This window comes from Eptatretus burgeri, chromosome 16, assembly GCF_056783735.1.
Source record: "Eptatretus burgeri isolate ZD-2024b chromosome 16, Ebu_testis_v1, whole genome shotgun sequence".
NCBI lineage: Eukaryota > Metazoa > Chordata > Myxini > Myxiniformes > Myxinidae > Eptatretus > Eptatretus burgeri.
The window spans coordinates 482,524-500,850 of NC_140976.1; the positions used below are offsets into that span (position 1 = coordinate 482,524).

The 18,327-nt window shown below is 44.6% G+C and overlaps 1 protein-coding gene across 1 annotated transcript in view; it reads right to left on the minus strand.

Moving 5' to 3' along the window:
* LOC147010289 (uncharacterized) overlaps positions 1–18,327 on the minus strand; it is a 65,055-nt gene that overhangs the window by 39,565 nt on the left and 7,163 nt on the right. Inside the window, exon 3 of the mRNA XM_085859034.1 lies at positions 8,033–8,071. Coding sequence (XP_085715160.1) covers positions 8,033–8,071 — 39 coding nt within the window. The remainder of the gene's footprint in view (positions 1–8,032; positions 8,072–18,327) is intronic.

Consider the following 18,327-nt stretch of genomic DNA (forward strand, 5'->3'; position numbering starts at 1 on the left):
CCCAAATTCCGACAAAAAATATTGTCATTTAGAGCATTTATTTGCAGAAAATGACAACTGGTCAAAACAACAACAAAGATTCAGTGTTTTCAGACCTCAAATAATACAAACAAAAAAAGTTCATATTCATTTTTAAACAACACAATACTAATGTTTTAACTTAGGAAGAGTTCAGAAATCAATATTTTGTGGAATAACCCTGATTTTCAATCACAGCTTTCATGCGTCTTGGCATGCTCTCCACCAGTCTTTCACATTGCTGTTGGGTGACTTTATATCACTCCTGGTGCAAAAATTCAAGCAGCTCGGCTTTGTTTGATGGCTTGTGACCATCCATCTTCCTCTTGCTCACATTCCAGAGGTTTTAAATGGGGTTCAGGTCTGGAGATTGTGCTGGCCATGACAGGGTCTTGATCTGATGGTCCTCCATCCACACCTTGATTGACCTGGCTGTGTGGCATGGAGCATTGTCCTGCTCGAAAAAACCAATCCTCAGAGTTGGGGAACATTGTCAGAGCAGAAGGAAGCAAGTGTTCTTCCAGGACAACCTTGGACGTGGCTTGTGTGGTGAATTGAAGGACGTGACGTGTGGTCACATGTCGCGCAGCTCAAGCACGGGATAGATAAAGCTAAGATTCCGCTCGGTCGGGGGGATTGTCCCAGGGGCATTGTCGTTTACGGCGGCGGCTCACTTGGTGCTCGTTGAATGGTGAGAATTGAGAGTATATCGGACTCCGTGCTTATACTGATTTATTTTGCGGTGATTAGTTGCACGTGTATACCTTACTGCTTATGTACTCCTTGCTGCACCTGTATTCCCTGATGTGCCCGTAGAAGCGGCTTCAATCAAATGGAATAAAGCCTACACTCTGAAGGTTCTTCTCTCGCTTTCATTTCAATTTATTCCATTTGGTTTTCTCGGCTCTCTCAACCAACGATGGACAAGATCTACAAACCGGAGAGGTTCGACGCAGACCCAAACGCGACTGACTCAGAAATGAAATGGTCGCATTGGTTCCGTTCCTTCTCACACTATCTGACCATCATCGAAGAGGGAGCCGACAAATTGGCCGCCCTTGTGAATCATGTCTCGCCCAGCGTATACAGGCTCTTCTCGGAGTGTGACACCTACGAAGCAACGATCGACGTGCTGCAGGCGCTCTACGTGAAGCGCAAGAACGAGGTGTACTTACGACATCTTCTCAACACACGCAAGCAAGCAGCCGGGGAGACAATCGATCAGACCACTGTGTCGGTTCGCCATTTGGCTCTTTCCTTCTCACACTATCTGACCATCATCGAAGAGGGAGCCGACAAATTGGCCGCCCTTGTGAATCATGTCTCGCCCAGCGTGTACAGGCTCTTCTCGGAGTGTGACACCTACGAAGCAGCGATCGACGTGCTGCAGGCGCTCTACGTGAAGCGCAAGAACGAGGTGTACATACGACATCTTCTCAACACACGCAAGCAAGCAGCCGGGGAGACAATCGATAAGTTCCTGCAAGCTCTGAAACAGCTGGGAAAAGACGGCAGCTTCCGGGCCGTAAACGCCGAGGAACACCGAAATGAAGCGACCCGAGAGGCGTTCATCCAAGGACTCAGGTCAGCCCACATACGGCAACGCTTACTGGAGAAAGCGCAACCCACTCTTGAAAAGGTAGTCGACCAGGCTCGAGCGATGGATACGGCTCAGCAGCAATCTGAGTCATTTGGGACACCGATGCTGCTAATGAACGCCGCTACGGTGGAAACTCAAGGAATCCCACAGACACAGACACAGCCTGACACAGGGGATGGAGAAAAACCCGAGGAGTCGGATACCCAGACCTCGACAAACTCCTCAGCAACTACTTCGGTTGGTAAATGCTTCTTTTGTGGGTACAAAAGACACCTCCGCCACAAATGCCCCGCCAGAGATGCCACATGCATGAATTGTGACAAGAAAGGGCATTATGCCAGGGTATGTAAATCTACTCTAAGGAGAAATAAACCCACTTCTGCGGCTCTCTACTCACAAAAGAAACTAATTGCAGCCTCACCGGGGAATCTATCCAAGGCTATCATCAACGTACGAATTAACGGGCATATGGCTGAGGCTCTGATTGATACCGGTAGCTCTGAAAGTTTCGTCAACAGCTCGCTAGTGAAGGGCAGGAAATGGAATATCCACCCGACGGACAATACGGTATGCATGGCCGCCACATCACTACAGTCCCGCGTACGAGGGTACTGCAATGTTGAATTGGACGTAAAAGGGTACACGCATCGGGATGTAAGGGTACTGGTGCTTCGTGATTTATGCGCAGACGTAATTCTGGGTCATAATGTCCTCAAGCAGCACACGAGCGTCGAAATACCCTTTGGAGGAAGCAAACCTCGTCTAATTTTAAATGCTTTGACCACCGCAGAGGTAACGTCCCCCCAGCTGTTTGCTAACTTGTCGCCGGTCTGTAAACCGATAGCGATCAAATCGCGGCGATATACCACTGCTGATATGAACTTCATCACTTCAGAGACCAAGCGATTACTGGAAGAACGAATTATAGAACCGAGCGATTCGCCATGGCGCGCACAGGTGTTGGTCACCGCCAATCAGAATCATAAGAAACGAATGGTTGTCGATTATTCCCAAACGGTCAATCGTTTCACCCAACTCGATGCCTACCCTTTGCCCCGCATAGACGAGATGGTCGAACGTGTGGCCAATTATAAGATATTCAGCACCATCGATTTGCGAAGCGCCTATCATCAAATTCCCATCCGAGAGGAAGACAAACCTTACACCGCATTCCAGGCAGGTGGACGCCTCTACCAATTCAGGAGGATTCCGTTCGGTGTCACGAATGGAGTAGCTTGCTTCCAACGAGTTATGGACGACATAATCTCAGATGAAAACCTCAAAGACACTTTTGTTTACGTGGACAATGTCACAGTGTGCGGTAGGGATCAGGGGGAACATGATATGAATCTGGACAGATTCTTGAGCATTGCTAGAAAATATAATCTGACCCTCAACTACAAGAAATGCGTATTCTCGGCAAGGTCAATTGACCTTCTCGGCTACACAATAGCCGACGGCACGATTAAGTCTGATCCTGAACGATTGCGCCCACTTCGTGAGCTACCCCCACCTCAGGACCTGCAGATAATGCGCCGGGTGATCGGCATGTTCGCTTACGATGCAAGATGGATTTCCCAATACTCCGAGAAAATACATCCCCTAGTGCATTGCAAAAACTTCCCACCAGATGCCGCTGTTGTAAAAGCTTTCCACAGCCTCAAAGATGATATCAGTAATTCCGTGGTATTATCGATCGATAGCTCGGTGCCCTTCGTGGTGGAAACAGATGCTTCTGATCACGCGATAGCTGCGACGCTTAATCAGTCTGGGCGACCCGTCGCGTTCTTCTCGAGAACTCTCTCTGGAAGCGAGCAGAGACACTCAGCAATAGAGAAGGAAGCGTACGCTATTGTCGAAGTCCTACGTAAATGGAGACACTATTTACTGGGAAACCATTTCACGCTCGTCACGGACCAACGATCCGTGGCATTCATGTTTGATGGGAAAAATAACGGGAAAATTAAGAATGAAAAAATTATGAGATGGCGGATAGACCTAGCCTGCTATAGTTACGACATTGTTTACCGGCCCGGGAGGGAAAACCCTGCTGCAGACACCTTCTCTCGGGTCTACTGTTCGGCGACAATCAGTCGGGCTTTGCAAGACCTCCATGTGTCTCTGTGCCACCCGGGGGTAACCAGAATGGCACATTTCGTGCGCAGACAAAACCTTCCCTATTCTATCGAAGATATTAAACAAATGAATGCTTCATGCCCTGTTTGTGCTGAACTAAAACCCAGATTCTATGGCGCGGCTTCTGGCAGATTGATCAAGGCCACTTCTCCCTTCGAGAGACTAAACATTGACTTCAAAGGGCCCCTGCCGACCGAGACAGACAACAGATACATATTCACTGTTGTTGATGAATATTCAAGGTTCCCTTTCGCATTTCCGTGCTCGGATATGACCTCGGGCACTGTCGTGAAATGTCTGTCTGACCTCTTCGCTATGTTTGGGAAACCTTTGTACATACATTCAGACAGAGGGCCGTGTTTCATGTCGGCCGGGCTAAAACAATTCCTATTAGAGCACGGCATAGCAACTAGTCGAACGACGGGTTACAACCCACAGGGTAATGGGCAGGTGGAACGATATAATGGAGTTATTTGGAAAGCCGTAACTCTGGCGTTGAAATCAAGAGGACTGGGGCCCGAGCGGTGGGAGGTTACCCTTCTCGACGCTCTGAATTCCATGCGCTCTTTGCTCTGCACGTCCACCAATGCAACTCCTCACGAACGAATGTTTACTCACCAGCGACGTTAAGTTGACGGCCAATCGGTGCCCAACTGGCTAACCCATCCCGGAACAGTGTTCATGAAACGCCCGGTACAACAAAGCAAGTATGAACCCATGGTGGAGGGGGACGAACTCATCGATACTAATCCAGAGTATGCTCATGTCAGGCTCCCGGATGGCAGGGAGACCACTGTGTCGGTTCGCCATTTGGCTCCCTCAGGTACTCCTCCCGCAGGTACACCACCATCTGGCACTCCTCCCTCTGACATCCCCTCCCCAGGTGTTCCCCCCCCCAGGAACTCCACCCGAGAATGGTGGCGACGGAGCTGCCGCGTTCCACCCGAGAGCGATCGGGGAGTCATCCCCGGCACGAGTCGAGGCTCACCAAGAGGATCGGAAGCCTCCCTCAAGTGAAACCGCCATTTACTCCCGGAGAGGTCGACGGATAATACCCCCTCGCCGACTCAATCTGTAAAGGGGATTATCGGCATCCTCGATGCTCATGCTCCTATATGCTCGTTACATAATATATCGATGCTCATTACCATGCTCCTACAACTCAAAATAATCCTCACTGCTTGGCATGTATGCTTCTGTAGTTTAGATAGTTCGCGTTGCTTGAAATGTATACTCCTGTAGCGCTGAAGTAATCATGGTGCATTAGTTGGGCCTCTAGTTACATTTTAAAGACGGGGAAAATGTGGTGAATTGAAGGATGTGACGTGTGATCACATGTCGCGCAGCTCGAGCACGGGATAGATAAAGCTAAGATTCCGCTCGGTCGGGGGGATTGTCCCAGGGGCATTGTCGTTTACGGCGGCGGCTCACTTGGTGCTCGTTGAATGGTGAGAATTGAGAGTATATCGGACTCCGTGCTTATACTGATTTATTTTGCGGTGATTAGTTGCACGTGTATACATTACTGCTTATGTACTCCTTGCTGCACCTGTATTCCCTGATGTGCCCGTAGAAGCGGCTTCAATCAAATGGAATAAAGCCTACACTCTGAAGGTTCTTCTCTCGCTTTCATTTCAGCTTGATTCATGATTCCTTCACAAAGACAAATCTGCCCGATTCCAGCCTTGCTGAAGCACCCCCAGATCATCACCGATCCTCCACCAAATTTCACAGTGGGTGCGAGACACTGTGGCTTGTAGGCCTCTCCAGGTCTCCGTCTAACCATTAGATGACCAGGTGTTGGGCAAAGCTTTAATATTGGACTCATCAGAGAAGATGACCTTACTCCAGTCCTCTACGGTCCAATCCTTATGGTCTTTTGCAAACCTCAGCCTGGCTCTTCTTTGCTTCTCATTGATGAAGGGCTTTTTTCTTGCTTTGCACGACTTCAGCCCTTCCCCTAGGAGCCTGTTTCGAACCGTCCTCACTGTGCACTTCACCCCAGCTGCCGTTTGCCATTCTTTTTGTAGGTCACTTTATGTCATCCTACGGTTGTTGAGTGACATTCGAATGAGTTGGCGGTCATCCCCATCAGTGGAAAGTCGTTTTCGCCCTCTGCCAGTCTGTAGCTTTGTTGTCCCCAATGTCTGCTGCTTGACCTTGTTCTTATGAACCGTTGTCTTTGAAATTTTAAGGATGGAAGCAACGTGACGCTCACTGTATCCCTCTGCCAGTAAAGCCAGAATTGAACCCTTCTTTTCCTCACTCAAAACTTTTCTTTTCAACTCTTTTGGCATGGTCAATAGATATTTTTTTGATTCCAATTACTTTTGAGGTACAACTACCACTGTTTTGTCCATCCAGCTGGTCCTATTGCAAGAGGATAGTGATGACCACAGCAGTGGTTTTTATACTTTTCCTTGTTAAAGAAGATTCGGTTCAGGTGATCACCTAATCAGTACCTCATGAAGTAGAATGAGGTGTGCCTGTGTTGGAATTCAACAGACATTGGAATGGAATGGCTGCCATACATGTAGAGATGCTGATTTAAAAAAATTTTGGAGTGGTCCCTTATTTTTTTTCCAGAGCTGTGTATATATTTATATATATATATATATATATATATATATATATATATATATATATATATATATATATATATATATATATATATATATATATATCTTCTTCTTCTTTAGGCTGCTCCCGTTAGGGGTCGCCACAGCGGATCATCCATATGATCCGCATAGTGATTTGGCACATGTTTTACGCCGGATGCCCTTCCTGACGCAACCCTGGTCGCCTCTTACGACACAGGGATAAGGTACACCTATTTTAACCGGGGTATACACCGGCCCAGTATACTGGTACTCATTTCGCCGACCTCGGAAGGATGACAGGCTGAGTCAACCCCCTGGTGTATTAATCCAGTGGCCCAACGGGGCTTGAACTCAGGACCTCTTGGATCCCAAGCCGCTGCCCTAACCACTGCGCCAACACCAGGCTTCATATATATATATATATATATATATATATATATATATATATATATATATATATATATATATATATATATATATATATATATATATTTAGACCATTCCCCACTCTGCAGGATACGAGACAGAGTTTTGCAATCACTTGTATGTGTCTGTGTTTTGTCTGTGTGTGTGTTTGTTTCTGCATATGTTTGTGTGTGTATTTGTGCATGCGTCTGTGAGTGCGTCTGTGAGTGTTATAACTGCAGCCACTATTAGCTAATTGCATCAACAGGAAATGGAATGAACCCAACTCCTCTCATCCACAGAAATTTCTCACATTCATGTTCTCATGAACCAGATTTGCATCGAGGAACAACAATGATGGTGAACCATCGAGAAATACCCACGATTTCATCAAAATGCTGAAAATCATGTTTCAAAGATAACCTGACTCACATTTAACGCTCATAATGAATGGTTAAACGTGCCCTGCGAGCCAAACCAATAAAGCGCGCGCGCACGCACGCACGCACGCACGCACACACACACGCACACACACGCACACACACACGCACGCATACGCACGCACGCACGCACGCACGCACGCACACACACACACACACACACACACACACACACACACACACACACACACACCATGGGCAAAAGGCCTCATTTAGTTAGCATTGACACGTCATTTTGAAAGTCTCATATTCGTCGTCGTCACACACTGAACCTGTTTGCACCAGGTTTCATCCAAATCAGTCCATAACTCCTTTGAGATATCCTGCTCACAGACAGAGATAGACAGACAGACAGATCACGTTGAGAACATAATCACAACAGATACACAGATCACGTCCACTTTCAGTAGTGGAGGTAAAGATAATGGGAGAAGAAAGTCCTGTACAGTAACTATAATGAGGTTCGGGTTTCCTGGGAATGCACCACGTCAGTCACATTCAGTGCTGCACATGCAGCAATCACCCAAGGGTGAGGAAGCTGTTCGGGTTCGAAGAAAAGATACAGACGTATAAACACGCAGGTTACACTCGCACACAAGGCCTGGGGCAATCATTGTTGGCATGCCAAGGTGATGAATGTTGGCATTTCCAACATCCTGACTCCAAACAAAACAGAAACACCAACTACTGGTGTTACACAATAGTGATCGCCCGACTTGGTGGATGATAAAATATTTCTGCTCAAAATATAAATCACCAATCAGATTGAAGAAAAAAATAACAGCTGCTTGTCCCATATGAACAAGGCAAGAGTTGAAGAGATCACCACATACCTGGATTCACCAGATCAAAAAGATCGTCATCATCAAAATCTGGAACGAGACAAACACGGCAAATGGTTAACGCAATGGGTGGATGTGGAACAAGTCCATTGTGTGGATACAAGCAATGAATACACAAGGAAAGTAGACTCAGGTGGAGGCCATTCGGCCCATCATGCCTGCGCCTCATCAATTATTTACCAACACCAGATCAAACACTGACAAACACCAGACCAAACACTGACAAATACCAGACCAACACCAGAACAAATCCTGACAAACACCAGACCAAATACTGACCAACACAAGACCAAATACTGACCAACACAAGACCAAATACTGACCAACACAAGACCAAATACTGACCAACACAAGACCAAATACTGAACAACACCAGTGTGGGGGAAAAATTTATATTAATGTATTTTAAATTGTAACAAATGGAGTTTCAGAAATATAACTTTTATGCTGCAAATTGAATTGGCTGTCATTTCTGGCCAAAAGACTTTTGCCCTAAATGATAAGAAATGTGTTGTTCTGGAGTAGAGTGACCGAGCTGATAAATGAACCTTTGCTTAGAAAATGTACGAAGTGGCTTTTTGTCTAAAAGACACGTCTACAGTCTGGGTGAATATCCCCCAACCTCTCTCTCATGGAAGTATAAAATGTTTTGAAAGACACATTTTCTGAGTACGAGCACGTGAGGAAGTATAGTTTCTCAGTGGCTCGTACTCCTTGGAACTGACCAAGTACCAAGTTAGAATAAAACTCTCTGATGTAATGTAGAAGTGAATTGAATCGGGTTGGTCTAACTGTTAACTAAAATAAGAATAAATGAAATAGAACCAAATAATATTGCAATAAATGGGGATTCTTAAGTTCATTGTACAAAGGTGAGAAGTGTATGGTGTATAATTAGGAAATAAATTGTTTCACAAGGAAGGACTTGTGTGGACATCAGTTTTATCAGTGTCGATAGGGTTTTTTGTAGGGTTTTATAATCAAATCGGACAAACGTTAAACTCTGTCTGAAGTCAAATAAGATTCCACAATCGACCAGTTAGAATCCTTCAGGAGGACAACGATCACAACAAGGTGGGTTAAAAAATCCACGTCAGTTGGTGCCGTGACTCGGATTCGAACCAACGTTGGTGCGGTGCTCGTGACCGGAGGTGCTTAATCTGCCGGAGGCAGTGCCTGGAGAAACGACAAGTGCTTGAGCGAAGGTAAGGGAGAGCGCTCTCAGCAGGTAACGCATTTCGAACAAAGAAAAGTTCATTGTCAGATAATTTTATTGAGAGAAAGAAGAGGATCCGGCGGAAGGAGTCCGTTTTAAAGTAAACGATAAGTACTGTAGTTGTTTTAGAAAAGTGCTGGAGAAGAAGAGGAGTCGGATGACAAGAAGAGGCTCGTTAAGGAGTCAGATGCGTAATTAAATAGGCATGATGAAGCGACATGCCACATGTTTGCATTGATACGGACCGGCTGTGAGAGAGACGCCGAGGACACGGCTGAGACGCCGAGATAGGGTTAAAATAGATAAACATTGTAAGTTACCTGTTTGTAAGAGTTTTAAGAGTTACTTTTTGTTCATTGAACTCACTCGAAGTTTGTTGGCAGTGAGGTTGTTATATTATATTGTGTGGAGGTTTTACAGATTTGTAAATGCAATGATTTGCACGAAACGTTTTGTGGAGTGCAGGAGATGATTAACCAGCTGGGAGCATGGTTGGTGATTTGCATTGAGATGCATGTGTTCCTGAGAGTAAAAAAATGAAACTTGTGCGAGTCCAATATTCACTGCAATGAAACGTGTTCTGTTGGGATTTTGACGATATTTTAACTCGTGCTGAGTTGAGCTGTGGGTTTGTTTGAAATGGCATGTTATACATTCTTTGCGTTGCATTTCCACGCGAAGGTCGCAAACTACACTGTGTGAGACCCCCTCCACTCGATCTGTGGGGGATGGCATATCGTTTCACTGAGTCTTTGTTCGAGCCTTTGCTTTAGGTGTGAAATTCGATTCATATGCAGATTCAAGAGGATGAGATAGAAATGTGATTGGTATTTGTCACGTGATCACACGCGAGTCTATGAGAGGCAATGCTGTCTAGTGTATGTGTTGAAGCCATGACAGAGTAATGCTAAACTGTGGGTTTTGCCTGTCAGAGTTTTTTTTTCCTTTTTCTTCCCACTGGATGTGGAGAGAACTTCCTGTTCCTCGTTCCTTGGTGTTTGTGGCGCACCCTCTCTACTGAATGTTTAAAGTGAAGTCCATTTAGGAAAAAGTGTTGAAGTTTTATTTTACAACCATCGGGATTTTGAATAAGTTGTGAAATAACAATTGTGAATGTGGATATACTGTATGTGATTTAAATGTAGAAACGTGATTTGGAATGATTTTAATGATTTGATGATGTTTAGCACGTGGGGCAATTCACAGATAATAGATGATTCCCTCGGATGGACGTTGAAATATTGTTTTATTCGTCTGCGAATGTTGAGGTTACCTGAACTTGTGCTGGGAAGGCAATGGCAAACAACCCAGTGTAACCATTTGATCGATTCAGTCAAGGTAAATTCATGATTTAATTTGATAGATGCTGAAGATTAAATTTTTCATTTATGGATTTTAAAAGGAAATATTTTGTTTTGACCAAAAAGTTGTTTAAGAGAGTTTGGATGTTTATTAGTCTGAAGTTTAAGATGCTTTTCCAAGACTGGGATAAAGATTGTGGAGGGTGAAGCTGCATGTTTAGACAGAGTGTTTGAGCTGGAATTTAAACGATATTCGCCTGATAACAGATTTGACAAGTGATTTGACAATTTTTGAACAACTGTTTAAAATGATTTATTTGTTTTGATAAAAGAAAATGGATTCGTAATTGAGAAGGTCGGAGGAAGTGATAGATGGTTTGTGTATGTGAGTTGGAAAAATGGCAGCATGTTTGCCGTTTTGGTGAGAGAGAAGTGGACAGATGGAGAAATGTCAGAGATTTAAAATGTCGATGGAAATAGCAAATGAGATGGATGTTTTGAGGAAACGTACAACTGGGATTTCTGTATATTTTAGCATGTTGTTTTGGGAAATAACAAGGAAAGGGATTAAAATATTGATATGACATATAATGCAAGTTAAATGCTTCCATAACAATCTTTGTTAGTCTTGTAGAACTACATGTGCCCATGACGTTTATTGATTGGTGTTTAATTGATGCTTTGTTTGTTTCGGAGTGTTGAAAGCAGTCTTTGAAGCAATGTACGATTTCATCTAAATGAAGCTTCCACACAAAGATTGGACGATGGGAGAACCCAGATTTGGGTGATTGAGCATTCAACACATGATTATGTCCCTTCCTGAGGAGATAAGATGGAGCAATGTGGGAAAAGAAAGAAAAAACCCACTGAGGAGAAGGTTGAGCAAAATCTTAACGTCGGCGTTGTGTAGTGCCTGCATGGAGGAATGTTCTCAGCCACACTCTCGATTGCCGCTCTGCAAATACATCGTGAACTTGCTGTGGTTACTTCAATGTACGACAGGCCTGGAGTTCCACACTGCGCTCCTTCAACCCAGTGTCCGGCCCAAACTTGTACTTGCCCACATCTACCTTCTCCTCAGCTCAAGGAGTGCTTCGATTGCGTTTCCCGTTCGGTGCCGCTCTATCCACACCCTGATCTGTTTATCTTCTGACTTCGGGTAGCATGTTTTCAATGTTTGACACATGCTGATGAACAGGCCATAAATTAAATGGAAACTCACTCATTTTCTGATATGCGCACTCGCTGCCATTGTTGATTGAACTTGAATGATGGAAATCTTTTCTCCTTCAGGAATGGGACATGGTAATCATGTGTAAGAAAAATTATTCAAATTTTCCTTAAAAAAAAAAAAACGGGGGAGTGTGGGGGAAAAATTTATATTAATGTATTTTAAATTGTAACAAATGGAGTTTCAGAAATGTAACTTTTATGCTGCAAATTGAATTGGCTGTCATTTCTGGCCAAAAGACTTTTGCCCAAAATGATAAGAAATGTGTTGTTCTGGAGCAGAGTGACCGAGCTGATAAATGAACCTTTGCTAAGAAAATGTACGAAGTGGCTTTTTGTCTAAAAGACACGTCGACAGTCTGGGTGAATATCCCCCAACCTCTCTCTCATGGAAGTATAAAATGTTTTGAAAGACACATTTTCTGAGTACGAGCACGTGAGGAAGTATAGTTTCTCAGTGGCTCGTACTCCTTGGAACTGAACAAGTACCAAGTTAGAATAAAACTCTCTGATGTAATGTAGAAGTGAATTGAATCGGGTTGGTCTAACTGTTAACTAAAATAAGAATAAATGAAATAGAACCAAATAATATTGCAATAAATGGGGATTCTTAAGTTCATTGTACAAAGGTGAGAAGTGTATGGTGTATAATTAGGAAATAAATTGTTTCACAAGGAAGGACTTGTGTGGACATCAGTTTTATCAGTGTCGATAGGGTTTTTTGAAGGGTTTTATAATCAAATCGGACAAACGTTAAACTCTGTCTGAAGTCAAATAGGATTCCACAATCGACCAGTTAGAATCCTTCAGGAGGACAACGATCACAACAAGGTGGGTTAAAAAATCCACGTCAAGACCAAATACTGACCAACACCAGACCAAACACTGACCAACACCAGACCAAACACTGACCAACACCAGACCAAACACTGACCAACACCAGACCAAACACTGACCAACACCAGACCAAATACTGACCAACACCAGACCAAACACTGACCAACACCAGACCAAACACTGACCAACACAAGACCAAATACTGAAAAACACCAGAACAAATACTGACCAACACCAGACCAAACACTGACTAACACCAGACCAAACACTGACCAACACCAGACCAAACACTGACCAACACCAGACCAAACACTGACCAACACCAGACCAAATACTGACCAACACCAGACCAAACACTGACCAACACAAGACCAAATACTGAAAAACACCAGAACAAATACTGACCAACACCAGACCAAACACTGACCAACACCAGACCAAATACTGACTAACACCAGACCAAACACTGACCAACACCAGACCAAATACTGACTAACACCAGACCAAACACTGACCAACACCAGACCAAATACTGACTAACACCAGACCAAACACTGACCAACACCAGACCAAATACTGACTAACACCAGACCAAACACTGACCAACACCAGACCAAACACTGACCAACACCAGACCAAACACTGACCAACACCAGACCAAACACTGACCAACACCAGACCAAACACTGACAAACACCAGACCAAACACTGACAAACACCAGACCAAACACTGACACAAACACCAGACCAAACACTGACAAACACCAGACCAAACACTGACAAACACCAGACCAAACACTGACAAACACCAGAGCAAACACTGACAAATACCAGACCAAGACCAGAACAAATTCTGACAAACACCAGACCAAACACTGACCAACACCAGACCAAACACCAGACAAAACACTGACCAACACCAGACCAAACACTGACCAACACCAAAACAAATTCTGACAAACACCAGACCAAACACTGACCAACACCAGACCAAACACCAGACAAAACACTGACCAACACCAGACCAAACACTGACCAACACCAAAACAAATACTGACCAACACCAGACAAAACACTGACCAACACCAGACCAAATACTGACCAACCCCAGACAAAACACTGACCAACATCAGACCAAACACTGACAAACATCAGACCAAATACTGACCAACATCAGACCAAACACTGACCAACACCAGACAAAACACTGACCAACATCAGACCAAACACTGACAAACACCAGACCAAATACTGACCAACATCAGACCAAAATACTGACCAACCCCAGACAAAACACTGACCAACATCAGACCAAACACTGACAAACACCAGACCAAATACTGACAAACACCAGACCAAACACTGACCAACATCAGACCAAAATACTGACCAACCCCAGACAAAACACTGACCAACATCAGACCAAACACTGACAAACACCAGACAAACCACTGACAAACATCAGACCAAATACTGACCCACATCAGGCCAAACACTGGCCAACACCAGACAAAACACTGACCAACATCAGACCAAACACTGACAAACACCAGACCAAATACTGACCAACATCAGACCAAATACTGACCAACCCCAGACAAAACACTGACCAACATCAGACCAAACACTGACAAACACCAGACCAAATACTGACCAACATCAGACCAAACACTGACCAACACCAGAACAAATCCTGACCAACACCAGACCAAACACTGACAAACACCAGACCAAACACTGACAAACACCAGACCAAACACTGACAAACACCAGACCAAACACTGACACAAACACCAGACCAAACACTGACAAACACCAGACCAAACACTGACAAACACCAGACCAAACACTGACAAATACCAGACCAAGACCAGAACAAATTCTGACAAACACCAGACCAAACACTGACCAACACCAGACCAAACACCAGACAAAACACTGACCAACACCAGACCAAACACTGACCAACACCAAAACAAATACTGACCAACACCAGACAAAACACTGACCAACACCAGACCAAATACTGACCAACCCCAGACAAAACACTGACCAACACCAGACCAAACACTGACCAACACCAGACCAAACACTGACCAACACCAGACCAAACACTGACCAACACCAGACCAAACACTGACAAACACCAGACCAAACACTGACAAACACCAGACCAAACACTGACAAACACCAGACCAAACACTGACACAAACACCAGACCAAACACTGACAAACACCAGACCAAACACTGACAAACACCAGACCAAACACTGACAAATACCAGACCAAGACCAGAACAAATTCTGACAAACACCAGACCAAACACTGACCAACACCAGACCAAACACCAGACAAAACACTGACCAACACCAGACCAAACACCAGACAAAACACTGACCAACACCAGACCAAACACCAGACAAAACACTGACCAACACCAGACCAAACACTGACCAACACCAAAACAAATACTGACCAACACCAGACAAAACACTGACCAACACCAGACCAAATACTGACCAACCCCAGACAAAACACTGACCAACATCAGACCAAACACTGACAAACATCAGACCAAATACTGACCAACATCAGACCAAACACTGACCAACACCAGACAAAACACTGACCAACATCAGACCAAACACTGACAAACACCAGACCAAATACTGACCAACATCAGACCAAATACTGACCAACCCCAGACAAAACACTGACCAACATCAGACCAAACACTGACAAACACCAGACCAAATACTGACCAACATCAGACCAAACACTGACCAACACCAGAACAAATCCTGACCAACACCAGACCAAACACTGACAAACACCAGACCAAACACTGACAAACACCAGACCAAACACTGACAAACACCAGACCAAACACTGACACAAACACCAGACCAAACACTGACAAACACCAGACCAAACAGTGACAAACACCAGACCAAACACTGACAAATACCAGACCAAGACCAGAACAAATTCTGACAAACACCAGACCAAACACTGACCAACACCAGACCAAACACCAGACAAAACACTGACCAACACCAGACCAAACACTGACCAACACCAAAACAAATACTGACCAACACCAGACAAAACACTGACCAACACCAGACCAAATACTGACCAACCCCAGACAAAACACTGACCAACATCAGACCAAACACTGACAAACATCAGACCAAATACTGACCAACATCAGACCAAACACTGACCAACACCAGACAAAACACTGACCAACATCAGACCAAACACTGACAAACACCAGACCAATCACTGACACAAACACCAGATGAAACACTGATACAAACACCAGACCAAACACTGACCAACACCAGACCAAACACTGACAAACACCAGACCAAATACTGACCAACCCCAGACAAAACACTGACCAACATCAGACCAAACACTGACAAACACCAGACCAAATACTGACCAACATCAGACCAAACACTGACCAACACCAGAACAAATCCTGACAAACACCAGACCAAACACTGACAAACACCAGACCAATCACTGACACAAACACCAGATGAAACACTGACACAAACACCAGACCAAACACTGACAAACACCAGACCAAATACTGACCAACCCCAGACAAAACACTGACCAACATCAGACCAAACACTGACAAACACCAGACCAAATACTGACCAACATCAGACCAAACACTGACAAACACCAGACCAAATACTGACCAACACCAGACCAAACACTGACAAACACCAGACCAAACACTGACACAAACACCAGACCAAATAATGACAAACAGCAGACCAAATACTGACCAACACCAGACCAAACACTGACCAACATCAGATCAAACACTGCCCAACACCAGACCAAACACTGACACAAACACCAGACCAAATACTGACAAACAGCAGACCAAACACTGACCAACACCAGATCAAACACTGACCAACACCAGACCAAACACTGACACAAACACCAGACCAAATACTGGCAAACAGCAGACCAAATACTGACAATCACAAACCAAATACTGACCAACACCAGATCAAACACTGACCAACACCAGATCAAACACTGACCAACACCAGACCAAACACTGACCAACACCAGACCAAATACTGACCAACACAAGACCAAATACTAGCCAACACCAGACCAAATACTGAACAACACCAGACCAAACACTGACCAACACCAGACCAAACACTGACCAACACAAGACCAAATACTGACAAACACCAGACCAAACACTGACCAACACCAGAACAAATCCTGACAAACACCAGACCAAACACTGACAAACACCAGACCAAACACTGACAAACACCAGACCAAACACTGACACAAACACCAGATGAAACACTGACACAAACACCAGACCAAACACTGACCAACACCAGACCAAACACTGACAAACACCAGACCAAACACTGACACAAACACCAGACCAAACACTGACCAACGCCAGACCAAACACTGACAAACACCAGACCAAACACTGACCAACACCAGACCAAACACTGACAAACACCAGACCAAATACTGACAAACACCAGAAAAAATCCTGACAAACACCAGACCAAACACTGACAAACACCAGACCAAACACTGACACAAACACCAGACCAAATACTGACCAACACCAGACCAAACACTGACCAACACCAGATCAAACACTGCCCAACACCAGACCAAACACTGACACAAACACCAGACCAAACACTGGCAAACAGCAGACCAAATACTGACAAACAGCAAACCAAATACTGACCAACACCAGATCAAACACTGACCAACACCAGATCAAACACTGACCAACACCAGATCAAACACTGACCAACACCAGATCAAACACTGACCAACACCAGACCAAACACTGACCAACACCAGACCAAATACTGACCAACACAAGACCAAATACTGAGCAACACAAGGCCAAGTACTAGCCAACACCAGACCAAATACTGAACAACACAAGACCAAACACTGACCAACACCAGACCAAATACTGACAAACACCAGACCAAACACTGACCAACATCAGACCAAACACTGACCAACACCAGACCAAACACTGACCAACACCAGACCAAATACTGACCAACACAAGACCAAATACTGACCAACACAAGACCAAATACTAGCCAACACCAGACCAAATACTGAACAACACCAGACCAAACACTGACCAACACCAGACCAAACACTGACCAACACAAGACCAAATACTGAAAAACACCAGAACAAATACTGACCAACACCAGACCAAACACTGACCAACACCAGACCAAACACTGACCAACACCAGACCAAACACTGACCAACACCAGACCAAACACTGACCAACACCAGACCAAACACTGACCAACACAAGACCAAACACTGACCAACACAAGACCACATACTGAAAAACACCAGAACAAATACTGACCAACACCAGACCAAACACTGACCAACACCAGACCAAACACTGACCAACACCAGTCCAAACACTGACCAACACCAGACCAAACACTGACCAACACCAGACCAAACACTGACAAACACCAGACCAAACACTGACAAACACCAGACCAAACACTGACAAACACCAGACCAAACACTGACAAATACCAGACCAAGACCAGAACAAATCCTGACAAACACCAGACCAAACACTGACCAACACCAGACCAAACACCAAACACTGACCAACACCAGACCAA